Source organism: Salvelinus namaycush, chromosome 26 (assembly GCF_016432855.1).
Source record: "Salvelinus namaycush isolate Seneca chromosome 26, SaNama_1.0, whole genome shotgun sequence".
Classification (NCBI taxonomy): Eukaryota; Metazoa; Chordata; class Actinopteri; order Salmoniformes; family Salmonidae; genus Salvelinus; species Salvelinus namaycush.
The window spans coordinates 39,107,532-39,130,379 of NC_052332.1; the positions used below are offsets into that span (position 1 = coordinate 39,107,532).

Below are 22,848 nucleotides of genomic sequence, written 5' to 3' on the forward strand. Positions count from 1 at the left end.
TCACTGCCAAGTCCAAAAAACACACAGCCATTTTCCCAGCCAAAGATAGGAGTCACAAAAAGCAGAAATAGACATAAAATGAATCACTAACCTTTGATGATCTTCATCAGATGACAGTCATAGGACATCATGTTACACAATAATGTGCATATTTATATCCAAAAATCTCAGTTTATATTGGCGCCATGTTCAGAAATGCCTCCAAAATATCTGGCGAAATTGCAGAGCCACATCAAATAACAGAAATACTCATCATAAACTTTGATGAAAGATACATGTTTTACATAGAATTAAAGATACACTTGTTCGTAATGCAACCGCTGTGTCAGATTTTTTTTTAAACGTTACGGAAAAAGCACACCATGCAATAATCTGAGACGGCGCTCAGATATAAACAACATTTCTCCGCCATGTTGGAGTCAGTCAACAGAAATACGAAATTGCATGATAAATATTCCCTTACCTTTGATGATCTTCATCAGAATGCACTCCCAGGAATCCTAGTTCCACAATAAATTGTTGTTTTGTTCGATAATGTCCATTATTTATGTCCAAGTAGCTACTTTTGTTAGCGCGTTTAGTACACATGTCCAAACGCTCGCGCAGGTCCAGGCAAACGTCGGACGAAAACTTCAAAAAGTTATATTGTCAAACTAACTATAGAATCAATCTATCGGATGTTGTTATCCTAAATATTCAATAACGTTCCAACCGGAGAATTCCTTTGTGTCTGTAGAAATAATGGAACGCAAGTCGATATCATTTGGAATGCGCGTGACCAGGAAATGGCACTCTGCCAGACCACTGACTCAAACAGCTCCCATCCGGTTCAACATCACAGTAGAAGCTTCATTCAACGTTCTACAGACTGTTGACATCTAGTGGAAGGCGTAGGAAGTGCAAACGGATCCATATCCCACTGGGATTTCAATAGGCGATGAGTTGAAAATCGACCAGCCTCAGAATTCCCACTTCCTGTTTGGGTTTTTGCCTGCCATATGAGTTCTGTTATACTCACAGACATCATTCAAACAGTTTTAGAAACTTCAGAGTGTTTTCTATCCAATAGTAATAATAATATGCATATATTAGCATCTGGGACAGAGTAGGAGGCAGTTCACTTTGGGCACGCTATTCATCCAAAGTGAAAATGCTGCCCCCTATCCCTAAAAGGTTTTAAAAGTACACAGAAATGAATAGGGCCTGATTTATTTATTTTTTACATTTTAATACAAAATAAATCCACTGAGTAAATCTAACATCCCGATTTTTCGAGCTGCAACACACAGACATGTACAAAGTCAACGGACATGGAGATTAACACATCATTATTGGACGTAGCTACCCCGTGTCTGCCCCTCCTGTTTGTTGTGATGCTGAGTTTGCCGACTGTCAGCTGTACGTCAACACATGGACAAATCCCTTTTCGATTCCGTGTGTTGTGGAAAGGTAAACACTAATTGTTTCAAGCTAACGTTAGCGAACATAAAATGGACATTCAGTGGGCTCAGTGCCAGCAGTTCACTCGCATTTGCTAGTGAAACAAATTAAATGCAAATACGAAAAATAACTGGTCGCATTTGTGCGAGTGTGATATACATTTTACTCTGTGTCCCGTTAGTTGTATTTTCCACGTATCACTACGAGGATCACACAACCTGATAGACTGTAACTGTAATTATGATCCACATCACACACAAGCATTACAAAAGTATAATCAAAAATAAATATAAACATCTTGGCATTAAATGGAGACAGGAGTTTAGAAGACTACGCGATGAAGAATGAATGAGTGTCCGGTATTAGCTATAGAGGCAATGCTTCTATAGTGAAGAATGAATTAGTGTCCGGTATTAACTATAGAGGCAGACTATAGACTCACGAACAGCGCGGGGGGGGGGACAAATTTGCCGCGCGCGTCTGGTACTCTAAAACCGTCTATAATGTGGCTGCTCGGCCATGGAAACCCATTTCATGAAGCTCCCAACGAACAGTTCTTGTGCTGACGTTGCTTCTGAGGCAGTTTGGAACTCAGTAGTGAGGGTTGCAACCGAGGACGGATTATTTTTACGTGCTACGCCCTTCAGTGCTCCCGTTCTGTGAGCTTGTGTGGCATGCCAATTAGCGGCTGAGCCGTTGTTGCTCCTAGACGTTTTCACAATAACAGCACTTACAGTTAACCTGGGCAGCTCTAGCAGGTCAGAAATTTGATGAACTGACTTGTTGGAAAGGTGGCATCCTATGACGGGGGCCACGTTGAAAGTCTCCGAGCTCTTCAGTAAGGCCATTCAACTGCCAATGTTTGTCTATGGAGATTGCATGGCTGTGTGTTTGATTGTTTTACACCTGTCAGCAACGGGTGTGGCGGAAATATCTGAATCCACTAATTTGAAGGGGTGTCCACATACTTTTGTATATATAGTGTATCTACTAGGGGTGGGACGGTTCACCAAACCCACGGTTCGGTACGCATTTCAGTTTTTGGGGTCACAACAGGAAAATTTCAATGCAATTCACAATGTTGCTTGCATTGTCTGTTGGGCCTCTCAAGTTTCCATGCTGTGTTTATAACCATGTGGGAGGTGGGAATTTACTAGTTGCGAAGTCGTAAATACCAGTTGGATGCTTTCATGTGATTTGAACTCGTGACTTTCATGTGATTTGAACTCGACGAGAAACGCAGATTGGCTAATTGCCAACAAGCTGCGCCAACAATAAACTAAAAGTACAGATATCATGCTTGTAAATCAATTTTAGAGTTTATAAAATGCATTAATAGATTGCTTTTTATAAATACTGTTTTGTTGCATTTAACTGGCGAAAATGCTGTTATAGAGGCCATTTCCTTAGTAGTTGACGTCAGAGGTCACCATGTGGGAGAAGTGGGTGCTCACGATGATAGACGCGTTTCCCACTAGTAATTACCAGTTGTAGGGTCGTTCAAGTGTGTTTTTCCAAGTCGTATGTGGTAAATTCCCACTTGGTTGCGAACGCAGCATGACCCCGCCTCCTTCGGTGCCTGGTGGGTCCGTGCTATCCGGGATCTTTGGGACGTCCCTACCACATTGAAGTTACAATGTCAAATTGTAAAGAGTTTTAAGGTTAGGTAACGGTAGGGGTTAAGGATATAGGGTTTAGGGTATGGATGTCCCAAGGATGCCGGATAGCACAGACCGTGCCAGATGCGCACTTGTGACTCTCATAAAGGAGGCGTGTCAACATATTTGAGGTGTTGGCAGCTGCATAGGCTATTCTCGTTGACGTTTTATCCCACAGCTCTCTGTACATCGCCGTTGTAATCTACTGGGAAGCCAAAATGTTCCCAAACTGGAGATTTTAAATGATAATGGAGGATCCTCCTGGTTTATCGACCCCATCTCTCGTCGTCATACAGAACTAGTTTCCGGCTGCGCCTCACAAAAGGACAGTTTGAAATACCCCAGTTAGAAGTTGTTTTATAACGTGCGTACAGGCTCTAGTTGTTTTAACGGAAAAGGCGGAAATTTTTGTTTTTTTAGCACAGATTTACTCAAGATGCATACAACGCAGTGTATGGTAGCCTAGTGGTTAGAGTGTTGGACTAGTAACCGAAAGGTTGCTGGATCGAATCCCCGAGCTGACAAGGTCAAAATCTGTCGTTCTGCCCCTGAACAAGGCAGTTAACCCACTGTTCCTAGGCCGTAATTGTAAATAACAATTTGTTCTTAACTGACAGGTCCATTCCCTTCTCATTCTGAGCCCTGTCATCCGGTTTAGTTTATTTCTGTAGATATGAGGTTTGGTTTTACTGCTTTGATTAACAATGTATTGCTTCCACGTAAAGCATTAATTAACAGATATTTAAATCTTGTTTTTTTGTCCGATAAATTTCATAGAAATTTGATACTTTTTGAAGTCAACAAAAAAATGTATTCGAGGACAGGTATTTCATTAGAAGTTAACACACAAAGCATGAGTTTAAAAATAAATAAAATTAATTGTATCTATTCTCACCCCATTTAACTAAGTTAGTCTTGTTGGAAAAGAAAAGTACCATTCAAATTGAAGTTGCTGACTTACTTTACAAACTCTGCTGGTTGCTTAGCATGGGTTGTCTGTTGTTGCCGGGGTCACAGTTAATGAAGATCTTTCTGCTTCCGGGTCATCTTGGCCCAAAGAGAGGCTCACTTCTTTTCTGTCTGTGTCACTGGTGCTGCTTGACTGTGCCACCCCCTGCTACACTCCTAACAACCTGCCCTTACCCCCTCTCCCTCCTGTGTTGAGCCTATTTCACCTCTCCCCCATCTCCTAACAACCTGTCCTTACCCCCTCTCCCTCCTGTGTTGAGCCCATTTCACCTCTCCCCTGTCTCCTCACAACCTGTCCTTACCCCCTCTCCCTCCTGTGTTGAGCCCATTTCACCTCTCCCCCGTCTCCTCACAACCTGTCCTTACCCCCTCTCCCTCCTGTGTTGAGCCCATTTCACCTCTCCCCCGTCTCCTCACAACCTGTCCTTACCCCCTCTCCCTCCTGTGTTGAGCCCATTTCACCTCTCCCCCGTCTCCTAACAACCTGTCCTTACCCCCTCTCCCTCCTGTGTTGAGCCCATTTCACCTCTCCCCCATCTCCTAACCATTCCTCCCTGTCTCTCTACTCCTCTATCTTCTCCCCTCCACACTCCCTCCCTTCACCCCTCCACACTCCCTCCCTTCACCCCTCCACACTCCCTCCCTTCACCCCTCCACACTCCCTCCCTTCACCCCTCCACACTCCCTCCCTTCACTCCTCCACACTCCCTCCCTTCACCTCTCCACCCTCCCTTCCTTCACCTCTCCACCCTTCCTTCACCTCTCCACCCTCCCTCCCTTCACCCCCCCTCCCTTCACCCCCCCTCCCTTCACCCCTCCCTCCCTTCACCCCTCCCTCCCTTCACCCCTCCCTCCCTTCACCCCTCCACCCTCCCTCCCTTCACCTCTCCACCCTCCCTCCCTTCACCTCTCCACCCTCCCTCCCTTCACCTCTCCACACTCCCTCCCTTCCCTCCAAGCTTCATCTCAGCTGTACTAACACAGAGCATCCTGTCTGTCTGACTACGACACTGGTATATGCTATAGTATGTTGTTAAACTGAGAGGATGGGTGAACATGTTCCCTGGGCCTCCCATTAGCACCAGAGCCTGTTTAATCATGAAGTGAAGTATATTCCTTACTCTATTGATTTTCCTGTATAGGAAAGCTCTGTTTATACAAACCAAGAATGATTTCCTCCCATTAGCCTAGCTACATTTTCTTAATAATCAACTAAATGTGTCGACTGCTAGATTATTTCACTGATACTGTTATAGCTTCACATGATGCTAATCTGATACTGTTATAGCTTCACGTGATGCTAATCTGATACTGTTATAGCTTCATGTGATGCTAATCTGATACTGTTATAGCTTCTTCACGTGATGCTAATCTGATACTGTTATAGCTTCTTCACGTGATGCTAATCTGATACTGTTATAGCTTCTTCACGTGATGCTAATCTGATACTGTTATAGCTTCACATGATGCTAATCTGATACTGTTATAGCTTCTTCACGTGATGCTAATCTGATACTGTTATAGCTTCTTCACGTGATGCTAATCTGATACTGTTATGGCTTCACGTGATGCTAATCTGATACTGTTATAGCTTCACGTGATGCTAATCTGATACTGTTATAGCTTCACGCGATGCTAATCTGATACTGTTATAGCTTCACGCGATGCTAATCTGATACTGTTATAGCTTCACGCGATGCTAATCTGATACTGTTATAGCTTCACGCGATGCTAATCTGATACTGTTATAGCTTCACGTGATGCTAATCTGGGTGCCAGTCTGCTGTTATGACAAAAGGTCCAGGTAAAGGGTTACCCAGAGTGCATGCTGTTGAACTGACCTGTTATCTCTCTCCCTCCCTCTCTCTCCCTCCCTCTCTATCTCTCCATCCCTCTCTATCTCTCCATCAGTTGCAATTCTTGCACCAAATGCAGCAGCAAATGGCTATGAGGGGGGCGGGGCCTCCGGGGGCGTCGCCACGGCTACATACCGCCAGCCAACCAAGAAGTAAGAGGAAGAAGAGCACACCGCAGCCCCACCCCTAATCATGACGATGACGACCCCCTACACACACTCACACACACACATAAAATGACCCCCAGCCATCTGGTGAGCAATGCCATGGCACCTCCCCAAATCATGGAGAGAAAACCAACCCCCCCCTTCATGAAGACATGAATGATCCAAACTGCACTCTTTCCTCCCTCACTGTGGAGACTCTCTTGCCCCCCAACTCCCTCACTGTGGAGACTCTCTTGCCCCCCAACTCCCTCACTGTGGAGACTCTCTTGCCTCCCAACTCCCTCACTGTGGAGACTCTCTTGCCTCCCAACTCCCTCACTGTGGAGACTCTCTTGCCCCCCAACTCCCTCACTGTGGAGACTCTCTTGCCCCCCAACTCCCTCACTGTGGAGACTCTCTTGCCCCCAACTCCCTCACTGTGGAGACTCTCTTGCCTCCCAACTCCCTCACTGTGGAGACTCTCTTGCCCCCCCAACTCCCTCACTGTGGAGACTCTTGCCTCCCAACTCCCTCACTGTGGACTCTCTTGCCCCCAACTCCCTCACTGTGGACTCTTGCCTCCCAACTCCCTTACTGTGGAGACTCTTGCCCAACTCCCTCACTGTGGAGACTCTTGCCCCCATGTCTCCCTCACTGTGGAGACTACAGGCAAAAATACTTGTTATTTTGTAGCTGAGAGAAGATGAAATGTATGATGTAATAACGGATAACACTTTTTCACCCAGCATCATAACACGTTATGTCACGGTCATAACCATGTCATAACACTGTCATGACATATATTTAGACCTGTTGTGACATATATATTGTGTTATATGGCTGTTTATGACACCTACATAAGTGTCAACCTACCACACAAGGCAAAACATTCCATTGCAATCCTTTAACCTACGTGTGAACAGTACATTTATATAACATTTTCTGAAATTCACCATATTAAATATGAATTGTAATTGCGTACACATTGATGTCAGACGTGCACCTAGTCCAATGCTCTGTTGTTGATGACTGCAGGAGCAGGACAAGACACCCTCTTTGTGACTGACATAAGGACATGTACGTGATTGGACTATCTGATTATGACGTCATAAAGTGTATTTTCTAAAAGTTTTTGAAAAAAATATGATGGAACAAAAAACATAAAGAATTCATTACAACAAAGGATTTAAGAAACAAACTAAATTTTTTTAAGTAAACTTGGCCTAGGGGAAAAAACTGATTTGAATTAGTGTGGGTTTTGACACTTATGCAGGGGTCATAGCCGGCCATACAATAATGCAACAACAGGTGTAAATATATGGGTCATGACAGTGTTATGACCATATTGAGAGGTTATGACACTGGGTGTCACCAATAATGATTTTGGTTGGTATGGCCGGGCGTGTGAGCCTCAACCAGGTTGTCCCGACGACCATAGAACTGTTTTTTAGAAACAGAACCTACCGTTTTAAAATAACCTATTTTTGAAATGTGTTTAGAAAATGAAGATGTGTTCTTTTGTTAGTGGGAGGTGTTTTCCTACCCGACTGCTGTCCGGTTATGTCCCCGTATCATGCCACTGTGTCCTCCCTATGGTCGGTTATGTCCTCCCTATGGTGGCTCAAACAGCCTAACTCGTGGACGGACACTGACTGCACAGCACAACTCAGAAGACTCCTCGTGAACGACCGTGCCCGATTCTGCATGGCTTTGGGTGCATCTGAAAATGGTACACTATTCCCTTCATAGTGTACTACTGTTGATCAGGCTCTGGTCAAAACTAGTGCACTGTAGGAAATAGAGTGCCATTTACAGTGACAGAATAGCTCTCTCTGCGGGAAGATGATCTTGATGCCGAACACAACAGAGAACTTGTTTTCCCAGCATGCAATTGCTGAGTGCGTTTTTCATATGGCATTTTCTTGTACTAGTGGGGACGGCTGGGCAGTCAAGAACAAGTGTATATTTGTGAGACATTTCTGGGATACTGAGGCAGAATGTTTTAAAATGGTCTTTATCAGCAGTTTATTGTGATAAAGAAAATATATATTGACAGGAAAATACAACTTTTAGAGAAACATAAATGTGTGTGTGTGTTTATTTCGGTGTCTTGGCACTCTGTATGACTTTGTCGATGAGTTTGCGGACCTCCCTGTGTCTCGTCGTGGCTCTGCTGATACAATCCTGAAGCTTCTCACCTGATAATGATGTACCACCTGGAGAAGAGGACAGCAACAACAGAGGAGAGTGTTCAGACAACAGCTGACCTGTGAACTTGAGTTCTTTTAAGAGATCGGAAAGTATTCACACCTTTTGACTTATTCCACATTGTTGTTACAGCCTGAAGTCATTTCTTTCCTCACACAGCTACACACAATATCCCATAATGATAAAGTGAAAACATGTTTAGACATTTTTGCAAATTTGAAAATGAAATACAGAAATCTATATTCTATTCACACCCGTGAGTCAATAAAATCACCTGTGGCAGTGATTACAGCTGTGAGTCTTTCTGGGTAAGTCCAAGAGCTTTGCACACCTGGATTGTACAATATTAATTTTCAAGCTCTGTCAAGTTGGTTGTTTGTCATTACTAGACAGCCATTTAAGTCTTGAAATTAATTTAAGCTGATTTTAATTCAAAACTAACTGGGCCACTCAATGTCTTAGTAAGCAACTCCAGTTTATATTTGGTCTTGTGTTTTAGGTTATTGTCCTGCTGAAAGGTGAATCTCTCTCCCAGGGTCTGTTGGCAAGCAGACAACCAGGTTTTCCTCTAGGATTGTGCCTGTGCTTAGCTCTATTCCGTTTATTTTTATCCTAAAAAAACTCCCTAGTCCTTGTAAATGACAAGCATACCCATAACATGATGCAGCCACCAACATGCTTGAAGATATGAAGTGGTACTCAGTGATGTGTTGGCTTGCCCCAAACATAATGGTTAGTATTGCCACATTTTTTGCCGTTTTACTTTAGTGCCTTGTTGCGAACAAGGATGCATGTTTGTAATTTTATTCTTCCTCAGTTTAATGGCTGTGATAGGAGAAAACTAACTTTTTTAAATCACCATTGGTGAAATCCCTCTCCGGCAACTGAGTTAGGAAGGACACCTGTATCATTGTAGTGACTGGGTGTATTGATACACCATCCAAAGTGTAATTAATAACTTCACCATGCTCAAAGGGATATTCAATGTCTGCTTTTTTTTTTTTTTTACCCATCTACCAATAGGTGACCTTCTTTGCGAGGCATTGGAAAAACCTCCCTGGTCTTTGTGTTTGAAATTCACTGCTCGACAGAGGGACCTTACATATACTGTAATTGTATATGTGGGGTACAGAGATGACGTAGTCAAATCACAAACACTATTATTGCACTTATTAAGCACATTTTAACTCCTGAATTTCTTTAGGGTTGAATACTTATTGACTCAAGACATTTCAGCTTTTAATTTGTAAACATTTCTAAATAGATAATTCCACTTTGACATTATGGGGTATTGTGTCTAGGACAGTGACAATCTTAATTTAATCAATAAAAAATGTAAAAATCAGGCTATAAACACAAAAATGTGAAAAAGTGGTCTGAATGCACTGTATATTGGGGGAAGGGGTTTAGGCTTGTTTTGGGACTGGGTTGAGAAGGGTGGATTTGGTTCTGGGCAGTGAAGACTAGGGAGGGGTTAACAAGAAATATTTCAAATGTTATTCGCCGAATACAACAGGTGTAGACCTTACCGTTAAATGCTTACTTACAATATAACTAAATAACAGTAGCGAAGCTATATAAAAGGGGGTACCAGTTAGTCGAGGTAATATGTACATGTAGGTAGGGTTATTAAAGTGACTATGCATAGATGGTAGCAGGAACGGAAAAAAAAGAAAACGGGGGGTTAATGAAAATAGTCTGGGTTGCCATTTAATTAACTGTTCAGCAGTCTAATGGCTTGGGGGTAGAAGCTGTTCTGCAGTCTGATGGCTTGGGGGTAGAAGCTGTTCTGCAGTCTGATGGCTTGGGGGTAGAAGCTGTTCTGCAGTCTGATGGCTTGGGGGTAGAAGCTGTTCAGCAGTCTAATGGCTTGGGGGTAGAAGCTGTTCAGCAGTCTAATGGCTTGGGGGTAGAAGCTGTTCAGCAGTCTGATGGCTTGGGGGTAGAAGCTGTTCAGCAGTCTGATGGCTTGGGGGTAGAAGCTGTTCTGCAGTCTAATGGCTTGGGGGTAGAAGCTGTTCAGCAGTCTGATGGCTTGGGGGTAGAAGCTGTTCAGCAGTCTGATGGCTTGGGGGTAGAAGCTGTTCAGCAGTCTAATGACTTGGGGGTAGAAGCTGTTCTGCAGTCTAATGACTTGGGGGTAGAAGCTGTTAAGGAGCCTTTTGGCTCTCCGGTACCGCTTGCCGTGCAGTAGCAGAGAGAATACTCTGACTTGGGTGGCTGGAATCTTTGACAATTTTTAGGGCCTTCCTCTGACACCGCCTGGTATAGAGATCTTGGATGGCAGAAAGCTTGACCCCAGTGATTTACTGGGCTGTACGCATTACCCTCTAACGCCTTAGAGTCAGATGCAGAGCAATTGCCATACCAGGCGGTGATGCAACTAGTCAGGATGCTCTCGATGGTGTAGGTGTAGAACTTTTTGAGGATCTGGGGACCCATGGCAAATATTTTCAGTCTCCTGAGGGAGAATAGGTGTTGTAGTGCCCTCTTCATGACTGTCTTGGTGTGTTTGTTGGTGATGTGGACACCAAGGAACTTGAAGCTCTCAACCTGCTCCACTGCAGCCCCGTCGATATTAAATGGGGCCTGTTCGGCCCGTCTTTTCCTGTAGTCCACAATCATCTCCTTTGTCTTGATCACAATGAGGGAGAGGTTGTTGTCCTGGCACCACACGGCCAGGTCTCTGGCCTCCTCCCTATAGGCTGTCTCGTCGGTGTCGGTGATCAGCCCTACCACCATTGTGTCATCGGCAAACTTGATGTTGCAGTGTGCTTGGCCACGCAGTCGTGGGTGAACAGGGAGTACAGGAGGGGACTAAGCACACACCCCTGAGGGGCCCCCGTGTTGAGGATTACCTACCCTTACCACCTGGGGATGGCCCGTCAGGACGCCCAGCATCCAACTGCAGAGGGAGGTGTTTAGTCCCAGGGTCCTTAGCTTAGTGATGAGCTTTGAGGGCACTATGATGTTGAACGCTGAGCTGTAGTCAATGAACAGCATTCTCACATAGGTGTTTATTTTGACCAGGTGGGAAAGGGCAGTGTGGATTGCAATAGAGATTGCGTTATCTGTGGATGTGTAGGGGCTGTATTCGAATTGTAGTGGGTCTAGGGTTTCTGGGATGATGGTGTTGTGAGCCATTACCAGCCTTTCAAAAAATGTCATGGCTACAAATGTGAGTGCTACGGGTCGGTAGTCATTTGGTTAGAGCATTGGGCCAGTAACCGAAAAGTTGCTGGATCAAATCCCCGAGCTGACATGGTACAAATCTGTCCTCCTGCCTCTGAACAAGGCAGTTAACCCACTGTTCCCCGGGCACTGAAGATGTGGATGTCGATTATGGCAGCCCCCCCACACCTCTCTGATTCAGAGGGGTTGGATTAAATGCGGAAGACACATTTCAGTTGAATACATTCAGTTGGGACAACTGACTAGGTATCCCCCCTTCCCATTTAGGCAGGATACCTTGGTGTTCTTGGGCACAGGGACTGAGGTATTACAGACTCAGTCAGGGAGAGGTTGAAAATGTCAGTTTAGACACTTGCCAGTTGGTCACGCATGCCCCGAGTACACGTCCTGGTAATCGGTCTGTGAATGTTGACCTGTTTAAAGGTCTTACTCACATTGGCTACGGAGAGCGTGATCATACAGTCGTCCGGAACAGCTGGTGCACTCATGCTTGTTTCTGTGTTGCTTTCCTCGAAGCGAGCATAGAGGACATTTAGCTCGTCTGGTAGGCTTGCGTCCCTGGGCAGCTCGGAGCTGGTTTTCCCTTTGAAATCTGTAATAGTCTGCAAGCCCTGCCACATCCGACGAGTGTCAGAGCCGGTGTAGTAGGATTCAATCTTAGTCCTGTATTGACACTTTACCTGTTCGTCCGAGGGCTGGATTTTTAATGAGCATCGGGATTAGTTAACCCTCTCCTTGAAAGCGGCGGCTCTAGCCTTTAGCTCAGTGCGGATGTTGCTTGTAATCCATGGCTTCTGGTTGGGGTATGTACATACGGTCACTGTGGGGACGACATCAGATGATTTGGGTCTGGGTGGTGGCCATGTAGTGGCGGATTCAGTACTGAGCAGTGATGACTAGGGAAGGAGCTAGAGATTGACAGGCGGGTTAGTTTGGGCAGTGTCTATAGGAGTGGTTAGCGGACCAGACAGTGTCTATAGGTGTGGGTAGGAGACCAGACAGTGTCTATAGGAGTGGTTAGGAGACCAGACAGTGTCTATAGGAGTGGTTAGGAGACCAGACAGTGTCTATAGGAGTGGTTAGGAGACCAGACAGTGTCTATAGGAGTGGTTAGGAGACCAGACAGTGTCTATAGGAGTGGTTAGGGGACCAGACAGTGTCTATAGGAGTGGTTAGGGGACCAGACAGTGTCTATAGGAGTGGTTAGGGGACCAGACAGTGTCTATAGGAGTGGTTAGGGGACCAGACAGTGTCTATAGGAGTGGTTAGGGGACCAGACAGTGTCTATAGGAGTGGTTAGGGGACCAGACAGTGTCTATAGGAGTGGTTAGGGGACCAGACAGTGTCTATAGGAGTGGTTAGGGGACCAGGCAGTGTCTATAGGAGTGGTTAGGGGACCAGACAGTGTCTATAGGAGTGGTTAGGAGACCAGACAGTGTCTATAGGAGTGGTTAGGAGACCAGACAGTGTCTATAGGAGTGGTTAGGAGACCAGACAGTGTCTATAGGAGTGGTTAGGAGACCAGACAGTGTCTATAGGAGTGGTTAGGAGACCAGACAGTGTCTATAGGAGTGGTTAGGAGACCAGACAGTGTCTATAGTTGTGGTTAGGGGACTAGACAGTCTGATTCTCTGACCTGGCTTGTGGAGGGCGCAGAGTCGCTCTTCCTCGTCTGTTACCACTGTGATTGTGGCTGTAGACAGGCTCTCTTCCTCAGCGGTGGGATCGACAATCATTATAGAGCTACACAGGACAAACACCACTGTTACAACCATATATTTAGCCATTATTTTACCAGGAAAATTGACCGAGAACACATTCTCATTTACAGCAATGACCTGGGGAATAGTTACAGGGGAGAGGGGGGATGAATGAGCCAATTGTAAACTGGGGATTATTAGGTGACCGTGATGGTATGAGGGCCAGATTGGGAATATAGTCAGGACACCGGGGTTAACACCCCTACTCTTACAATACGTGCCATGTGATCTTTAATGACCACAGAGAGTCAGGACACCCGTTTAATGTTCCATCCGAAGACGGCACCCTACACAGGGCAGTATATATATATATATATATATATATATATATAAATAACAGTGGTCACCAACCAGTCGATCGAAATCACCTGGTCGATCTTCCAAGGCATTACTAGTCAATCACCAAACATTTCTGCAGAAAAGCCAACGATAAAGACGAGCTCTTTTTTTTGTCTTTGTGTTGCCCCGTTGTCCGTAGCTACACTTGATTCAGAAGCCCCGTTGTCCGTAGCTACACTTGATTCAGAAGCCCTGTGGTTTTGTTATAATTAGCATCGTCGTGTTTATTTTAATATCGAGGAAGAAGAAGCCCCGTTAGGAATATTTCACTTTATTTGGTCATAGGAACAACATGAATTTGTGCCTGAGGTAGATGCGGTGTGACTTGAGTTTCGCCATCAGGTGGAAGACCGTGTCCCCTCTCTCTGGTCAGTCTCACCAGAGGAAAGGAAGGAGCGAGAAGGCAGGTACCGTGAGAGACAGACCCTCTTGCTGCTCTCCTCCTCCACTGAGACTAATGCCATGTTCAAGACACCTGGGAACTCAGGAGAAAAAAAAAAAGAAACGAGATCCAACTGGGGAAAATCGTTTTGAACGGTGATCCAACTCAGTCGTAAAAATGTGGCATCTTTACAGATCTCCGACTCTCCGACCTGAAGATCACTGACGTACGGTTTGACCTTGTTGTTTTCCAAGTTGTCTTGAAAGCACCATGATCATCTGATGCAGGTACTATCAGTCCAGTAAAATAAAAAAAGCGAATTATTTGAAAAATATTTATATTTATGCTCGTCTGTGACTCGCAAGCACTACACCTTCTGATCTAGTTTGTTATCAAAGCTCCAGTTTGGAAATAGAATATGGTCTGATTAGAACAATGCTGTCAGACATATAGCCAATATGCTGTGATAATGTATCAGGCCGGGCATATAGTCAATATGTTGTGATAATGTATCAGGCCAGGCATATAGTCAATATGCTGTGATAATGCATCAGGCCAGGCATATAGTCAATATGCTGTGATAATGCATCAGACCAGGCATATAGCCAATATGCTGTGATAATGTATCAGACCAGGCATATAGTGTGATAATGTATCAGGCCAGGCATATAGTGTGATAATGTATCAGGCCAGGCATAGTGTGATAATGTATCAGGCCAGGCATATAGTCAATATGCTGTGATAATGTATCAGACCAGGCATATAGTCAATATGCTGTGATAATGTATCAGACCAGGCATATAGTGTGATAATGTATCAGGTCAGGCATATAGTGTGATAATGCATCAGGCCAGGCATATAGTCAATATGCTGTGATAATGTATCAGACCAGGCATATAGCCAATATGCTGTGATAATGCATCAGGCCAGGCATATAGTGTGATAATGCATCAGGCCAGGCATATAGTGTGATAATGTATCAGGCCGGGCATATAGTGTGATAATGTATCAGGCCGGGCATATAGTGTGATAATGTATCAGGCCGGGCATATAGTGTGATAATGTATCAGGCCGGGCATATAGTGTGATAATGTATCAGGCCGGGCATATAGTGTGATAATGTATCAGGCCAGGCATATAGTGTGATAATGTATCAGACCAGGCATATAGTCAATATGCTGTGATAATGTATCAGACCAGGCATATAGTCAATATGCTGTGATAATGTATCAGACCAGGCATATAGCCAATATGCTGTGATAATGTATCAGACCAGGCATATAGCCAATATGCTGTGATAATGTATCAGACCAGGCATATAGTGTGATAATGCATCAGGCCAGGCATATAGTCAATATGCTGTGATAATGCATCAGACCAGGCATATAGTCAATATGCTGTGATAATGCATCAGGCCAGGCATATAGTGTGATAATGTATCAGACCAGGCATATAGTCAATATGCTGTGATAATGTATCAGACCAGGCATATAGTCAATATGCTGTGATAATGTATCAGGCCAGGCATATAGTCAATATGCTGTGATAATGTATCAGGCCAGGCATATAGTCAATATGCTGTGATAATGTATCAGGCCAGGCATATAGTCAATATGCTGTGATAATGTATCAGGCCAGGCATATAGCCAATATGCTGTGATAATGTATCAGGCCAGGCATATAGCCAATATGCTGTGATAATGTATCAGACCAGGCATATAGCCAATATGCTGTGATAATGTATCAGACCAGGCATATAGCCAATATGCTGTGATAATGTATCAGACCAGGCATATAGACAATATGCTGTGATAATGTATCAGGCCAGGCATATAGTGTGATAATGTATCAGACCAGGCATATAGCCAATATGCTGTGATAATGCATCAGGCCAGGCATATAGTGTGATAATGCATCAGACCAGGCATATAGTCAATATGCTGTGATAATGCATCAGGCCAGGCATATAGTGTGATAATGCATCAGGCCAGGCATATAGTGTGATAATGTATCAGGCCAGGCATATAGTGTGATAATGTATCAGGCCAGGCATATAGTGTGATAATGTATCAGGCCGGGCATATAGTGTGATAATGCATCAGGCCGGGCATATAGTGTGATACTGCATCAGGCCGGGCATATAGTGTGATACTGCATCAGGCCGGGCATATAGTGTGATACTGCATCAGGCCGGGCATATAGTGTGATACTGCATCAGGCCGGGCATATAGTGTGATACTGCATCAGGCCGGGCATATAGTGTGATACTGCATCAGGCCGGGCATATAGTGTGATACTGCATCAGGCCGGGCATATAGTGTGATACTGCATCAGGCCGGGCATATAGTGTGATACTGCATCAGGCCGGGCATATAGTGTGATACTGCATCAGGCCGGGCATATAGTGTGATACTGCATCAGGCCGGGCATATAGTGTGATAATGCATCAGGCCGGGCATATAGTGTGATAATGCATCAGGCCGGGCATATAGTGTGATAATGCATCAGGCCGGGCATATAGTGTGATAATGTATCAGGCCGGGCATATAGTGTGATAATGTATCAGGCCGGGCATATAGTGTGATAAAGTATCAGGCCGGGCATATAGTGTGATAAAGTATCAGGCCGGGCATATGCTGTGATAATGTATCAGGCCGGGCATATAGTGTGATAATGTATCAGGCCGGGCATATAGTGTGATAATGTATCAGGCCGGGCATATGCTGTGATAATGTATCAGGCCGGGCATATAGTGTGATAATGTATCAGGCCGGGCATATAGTGTGATAATGTATCAGGCCGGGCATATAGTGTGATAATGTATCAGGGCGGGCATATGCTGTGATAATCTATCAGGCCGGGCATATGCTGTGATAATGTATCAGGCCGGGCATATAGTGTGATAATGTATCAGGCCGGGCATATAGTGTGATAATGTATCAGGCCGGGCATATAGTGTGATAATGTATCAGGCCGGGCATATAGTGTGATAATGTATCAGGCCGGGCATATAGTGTGATAATGTATCAGGCCGGGCATATAGTGTGATAATGTATCAGGCCGGGCATATAGTGTGATAATGTATCAGGCCGGGCATATAGTGTGATAATGTATCAGGCCGGGCATATAGTGTGATAATGTATCAGGCCGGGCATATAGTGTGATAATGTATCAGGCCGGGCATATAGTGTGATAATGTATCAGGCCGGGCATATAGTGTGATAATGTATCAGGCCGGGCATATAGTGTGATAATGTATCAGACCGGGCATATAGTGTGATAATGTATCAGGCCGGGCATATAGTGTGATAATGTATCAGGCCGGGCATATAGTGTGATAATGTATCAGGCCGGGCATATAGTGTGATAATGTATCAGACCAGGCATATAGTGTGATAATGTATCAGGCCAGGCATATAGTGTGATAATGTATCAGGCCAGGCATATAGTGTGATAATGTATCAGGCCAGGCATATAGTGTGATAATGTATCAGGCCAGGCATATAGTGTGATAATGTATCAGGCCAGGCATATAGTGTGATAATGTATCAGGCCTACTGCACAAACCTCATTTTTATTCGGTTAACGTCGTCTTTTTTAAGAAAACTAAAAATTGGAGCGGCAGATCTCGGCTTGTTTTTGGACTGTGAAAGTGATCTTGGCTCAGAATATGTTGGTGACCACTGATATAATACACATCTATGATAACTCACATCACAATGAGTCCATAGTAAAGAATTATAATTCACATAGTTTAAAATGAAGCTTAAAATCTCCTCTCTGGGTGTGAAATAAAAACAGGAAATGGTCCTGAGTGATGGTGAATGAAAGACACTTACTCGTCAAACACAATGAAAGAGGCCCCGACGGGGTGTTTGTGGATGTTCAGACTCGTCCTTTTCTCCAGGTTCACCTCAGGAGCCTCTGTCTCTTTGTTGACTGTCACCTCTGGGAGACGCGCTGTAACCAGGCAACAAGGGCATTATATATTATAGCAAAAACGTCAGGCGTTTTCAAAAATAAAATATTTTGTTCCAAATCAAAATCAGGAATTCCTACTTTTCCTAAGGTCATACTAAGACAATGATATACAGCCATGAGGTCAATACGATCCGATTACAACAGTAGCCAGTTACTGTTAAATGGACCTTTTACTGCTGAGCCAATCACATCCCTCACATTTTTTTATTTTTTTTAACTCTCAGACAGGAAGTGACACAGTGTCACAGGCAGGATCTGAACCCAGGTCACCCACGGAGGGAGAAACCAGCATCTTGATTGCCAGACCAAGAGGAAATTCCTCCTCTGACACTGGGTCACCACCAGAAATCCTGAGCCACAGTCATGTACACTACGACAAACAGCCCGGTGAAAACATCAGCAGGGGTGTATTCATTAGGTCGGATTACGTCACAAAACGTTTCGTCTGTTGCAAACTCTAAGGAAATGCTTGTTTTGTGTTCGTTGCAAAACGTTCTCTGTTGAAAAATGTTTTTGCAACGCAATCTGACTAATGAATAGACCCCAGGTCTCACCGTTCTTAAGAGCAGCCAGCAGGGCGATGAGACAGGCCTCCAACAAGTTGCCATCGTAGTCCAGACACATGATGTCACAGTACAGGACCCAACACAGCTAGGGAACACAAACACACAGAACCTAGTCAGACTCCCTTCACAATGTCACAGTACAGGACCCAACACAGCTAGGGAACACAAACACACAGTACAGGACCCAACACAGCTAGGGAGCAGCAGAACCAAGTATCAGAATCACAGCTGAGAACTAGAATCAGTAACAGGCAATCTGAGGTGGTTGAGGTCAAGTTCAATTCCAATCAATATCAGTACAGTGAAATTCCAATCAATATCAGTACAGTGAAATTCCAATCAATATCAGTACAGTGAAATTCCAATCAATATCAGTACAGTGAAATTCCAATCAATATCAGTACAGTGAAATTCCAATCAATATCAGTACAGTGAAATTCCAATCAATATCAGTACAGTGAAATTCCAATCAATATCGGTACAGTGAAATTCCAATCAATATCGGTACAGTGAAATTCCAATCAATATCGGTACAGTGAAATTCCAATCAATATCGGTACAGTGAAATTCCAATCAATATCGGTACAGTGAAATTCCAATCAATATCGGTACAGTGAAATTCCAATCAATATCGGTACAGTGAAATTCCAATCAATATCGGTACAGTGAAATTCCAATCAATATCAGTACAGTGAAATTCCAATCAATATCAGTACAGTGAAATTCCAATCAATATCAGTACAGTGAAATTCCAATCAATATCGGTACAGTGAAATTCCAATCAATATCAGTACAGTGAAATTCCAATCAATATCGGTACAGTGAAATTCCAATCAATATCGGTACAGTGAAATTCCAATCAATATCGGTACAGTGAAATTCCAATCAATATCGGTACAGTGAAATTCCAATCAATATCAGTACAGTGAAATTCCAATCAATATCGGTACAGTGAAATTCCAATCAATATCAGTACAGTGAAATTCCAATCAATATCGGTACAGTGAAATTCCAATCAATATCAGTACAGTGAAATTCCAATCAATATCGGTACAGTGAAATTCCAATCAATATCGGTACAGTGAAATTCCAATCAATATCGGTACAGTGAAATTCCAATTCTCTACAACGCTTTTCAACGAGAAACATTTGGAATGTGGTTTACTTTCTGAATTGTAATGGAATTGACCCCAACTCTGGTACCCTACATGTATTAAGCTGTGAAAGTAAAACAGTGTGTCACAGTCCTCTCTGTGCGTCACAGTCCCCTCTGTGCGTCACAGTCCCCTCTGTGCGTCACAGTCCTCTCTGTGCGTCACAGTCCTCTCTGTGCGTCACAGTCCTCTCTGTGCGTCACAGTCCTCTCTGTGCGTCACAGTCCTCTCTGTGCGTCACAGTCCTCTCTGTGCGTCACAGTCCTCTCTGTGCGTCACAGTCCTCTCTGTGCGTCACAGTCCTCTCTGTGCGTCACAGTCCTCTCTGTGCGTCACAGTCCTCTCTGTGTGTCACATGGTGAAGTTATTAAACGTAAATACCTTTCCTTTCACAATGCATAAGTCCTCTTTCTGGATGACGGCAGAGCTGCAAGGCAAAAATTATGTTAAAAACAGCCACGTAATATACCACATTTGAAATGCCAGTAACCATTTGAGGCTCGTCAAACAGCTCTTACACTAAAAAGGGCACAATCGTAATTTTCACAGTATGACTCCAACCTTATAGTGTGGAGATATACACTGAGTGTACAAAACATTAAGAACACCTGCTCTTTCCATGACCGACTGAGCAGGTGAAAGTGACGAACCCTTATTGATGCCACTTGTTAAATCAAATCAAATTTATTTATATAGCCCTTTTTACATCAGCTGATATCTCAAAGTGCTGTTCAGAAATAAATCCACTTCAGTCAGTGTAGATGAAGAGGAGGAGACGGGTTCAAGAAGGATTTTTAAGCCTTGAGACAATTGAGACATGGATTGTGTATGTGTGCCATTCAGAGGGTGAATGGGCAAGACAAAATATTTAAGTGTCTTTGAACGGGGTATGGTAGTAGGTGCCAGGCACAGGTTTGTGTCAAGAACTGCAACGCTGCTGGGTTTTTCACACTCAACAGTTTCCCGTGTGTATCAAGAATGGTCCACCACCCAAAGGACATCCAGCCAACTTGACACAACTGTGGGAAGCATTGGAGTCAACATGGGCCAGCATCCCTGTGGAACGCTTTCGACACCTTGTAGAGTCCATGACCCGATGAATTGAGGCTGTTCTGAGGGCAGAAGGGGAGAGTGCAACTCAATATTAGGAAGGTGTTCTTAATATTTTGTACACTCACTGTATATAAAACAGGAAAATCACGTTTTTAACTGCACTGGACCTTTAAATATACACTGAGTTACCTCTCGATGACATCAGCGATGAACTGGCTGGCGGCCTGAGCCTGTTCCCCGGGTGGTCCAGGACGGAACCGTGACGAACACAGAGGCGGCAGGTCTACATTGGGTACTGAGAGAGAAAGATACAGGTCAAATACACAAACACACAGAGACGTATACAAATATACACACACACAGAGACGTATACAAATATACACACACACAGAGACGTATACAAATATACACACACACAGAGACGTATACAAATATACACACACACAGAGACGTATACAAATATACACACACACAGAGACGTATACAAATATACACACACACAGAGACGTATACAAATATACACACACACAGAGACGTATACAAATACACAAACACACAGAGACGTATACACACACACACACACGCTACTCAGCAAGGGAATGTAAAGTTGTTGAAACATTAACTAGTCATGTTTTTTGCTCTATATCTTTGTAGAAAGGTAACTCTTCCATTTACCAATGTAACCTTTATTGGGTGCATCCACTGGTGGGTTTGCCAGTTCCTGTGGATAAAATACAACGGGGAATGAGTTAGGCTGTGTGGGGGTCACCAAGGTGCTGCTTTAGTTGTTTACTTGAGGAGAGGTTACTATTCACCCCTTTGATGCCACACATGACTGTGGTGTTTCCAATCTTCACCAGGGCTGAGCCGTCTGCTGTGGATATAGAACCTGGAGAGGGAGATGGAAGAGGATATGACGGAGAGAGAGACATGGGGGAGATGGATATATATGAGAGAGAGAGAGAGAGACATGGGGAGATGGAAGAGGATGAGAGAGAGAGATAGAGACATGGGGGGGTAGAACTGATCACAGTTCTGTTGTTCTCACCTATATTCAATGTCGTGGTTCTGAATTCACCCAGCTCCCTTCCATCAGAACGGCAGTTCTCTTTCTGCAGAGAACAGTTCACCATTACCATCATGGTTTGTTCAGGGAATCATATTCTAACAGTTCACCATTACCATCATGGTTTGTTCAGGGAATCATATTCTAACAGTTCACCATTACCATCATGGTTTGTTCAGGGAATCATATTCTAACAGTTCACCATTACCATCATGGTTTGTTCAGGGAATCATATTCTAACAGTTCACCATTACCATCATGGTTTGTTCAGGGAATCATATTCTAACAGTTCACCATTACCATCATGGTTTGTTCAGGGAATCACATCCTAGCAGTCAGTGTCAAGTCCACATAACTAGTCTTACATTTACAAAAGGTGAAAAGTCATGTGTAAGACAGAGGAGGCTGCTGAGGGGAGGACGGCTCATAATAACGGCTGGAATGGAGCGAATGGAATGGCATCAAACCACGTGTTTGATACCATTCCACTCCAACCATTACCACGAGCCCGTCCTCCCCAATTACGGCACCACCAACCCCCTGTGGTGTAAGACGGGTCTACTAACCAGAAACCTCAGGTGGTATTCCAAGGGCTCAGCAGTTCTGGGGACGGAGATTAAGTTAATTGGTAAACTACAATAACTGAATTCTAAGTTACTAGCTAATTAACGTTAGATGGCAAACAACTTTGTTAGCTAACGTTAGTTGTGCCAGTAGCCTATATGGTCTGTGGCGCCAGAGAGCTTCTGATCTGTGTTGGATTCCGTTACTGGTTAGCCTAAATAGCTATTACACGATTAGCCTGCGTGTCGAACAAGCTACTGTTCCTTAGGTAGTTTGGGTAGTCTATCATTTCGGAGACATGTAAGCATCTCAGACAGTTTATATAGATTATTTGACGAGTGTAAAATGCACACTTACTTGAATCCAGCCGCCATGGTGTTTTTATTAACCACGTGGGTTCGTCTAATGTTCTGACGTCAGAACGGAAGCCCACAAATCCGTTTCGGTTCCTTGGAACCAAATTTAAGAAGTGTTTCATTGTATCACAAAGTTATCGCGATACCAGATCAACTTG

General features: G+C 44.0%; 2 protein-coding genes across 2 annotated transcripts in view; one reads left to right on the plus strand and one right to left on the minus strand.

The window, feature by feature from the left end:
* Positions 1–8,273, plus strand: part of supt20 (SPT20 homolog, SAGA complex component) — a gene marked incomplete at its 5' end in the record, with an annotated part of 34,520 nt that extends 26,247 nt beyond the window's left edge. Inside the window, 1 exon segment of the mRNA XM_038965403.1 lies at positions 5,979–8,273. Coding sequence (XP_038821331.1) covers positions 5,979–6,113 — 135 coding nt within the window.
* exosc8 (exosome component 8) lies at positions 8,070–22,758 on the minus strand. Its single transcript, XM_038965402.1, has 11 exons — positions 22,692–22,758; positions 22,337–22,373; positions 21,753–21,816; positions 21,520–21,593; positions 21,380–21,425; positions 20,894–20,999; positions 20,033–20,078; positions 18,486–18,582; positions 17,790–17,910; positions 13,106–13,212; positions 8,070–8,285 (listed from the first exon to the last, which is right to left on the minus strand). Exons 1-11 carry the CDS (start codon positions 22,706–22,708, stop codon positions 8,167–8,169), a joined length of 834 nt encoding a protein of 277 aa, XP_038821330.1. The 5' UTR covers positions 22,709–22,758; the 3' UTR covers positions 8,070–8,166.
* Positions 22,759–22,848: the final 90 nt, after the last annotated feature.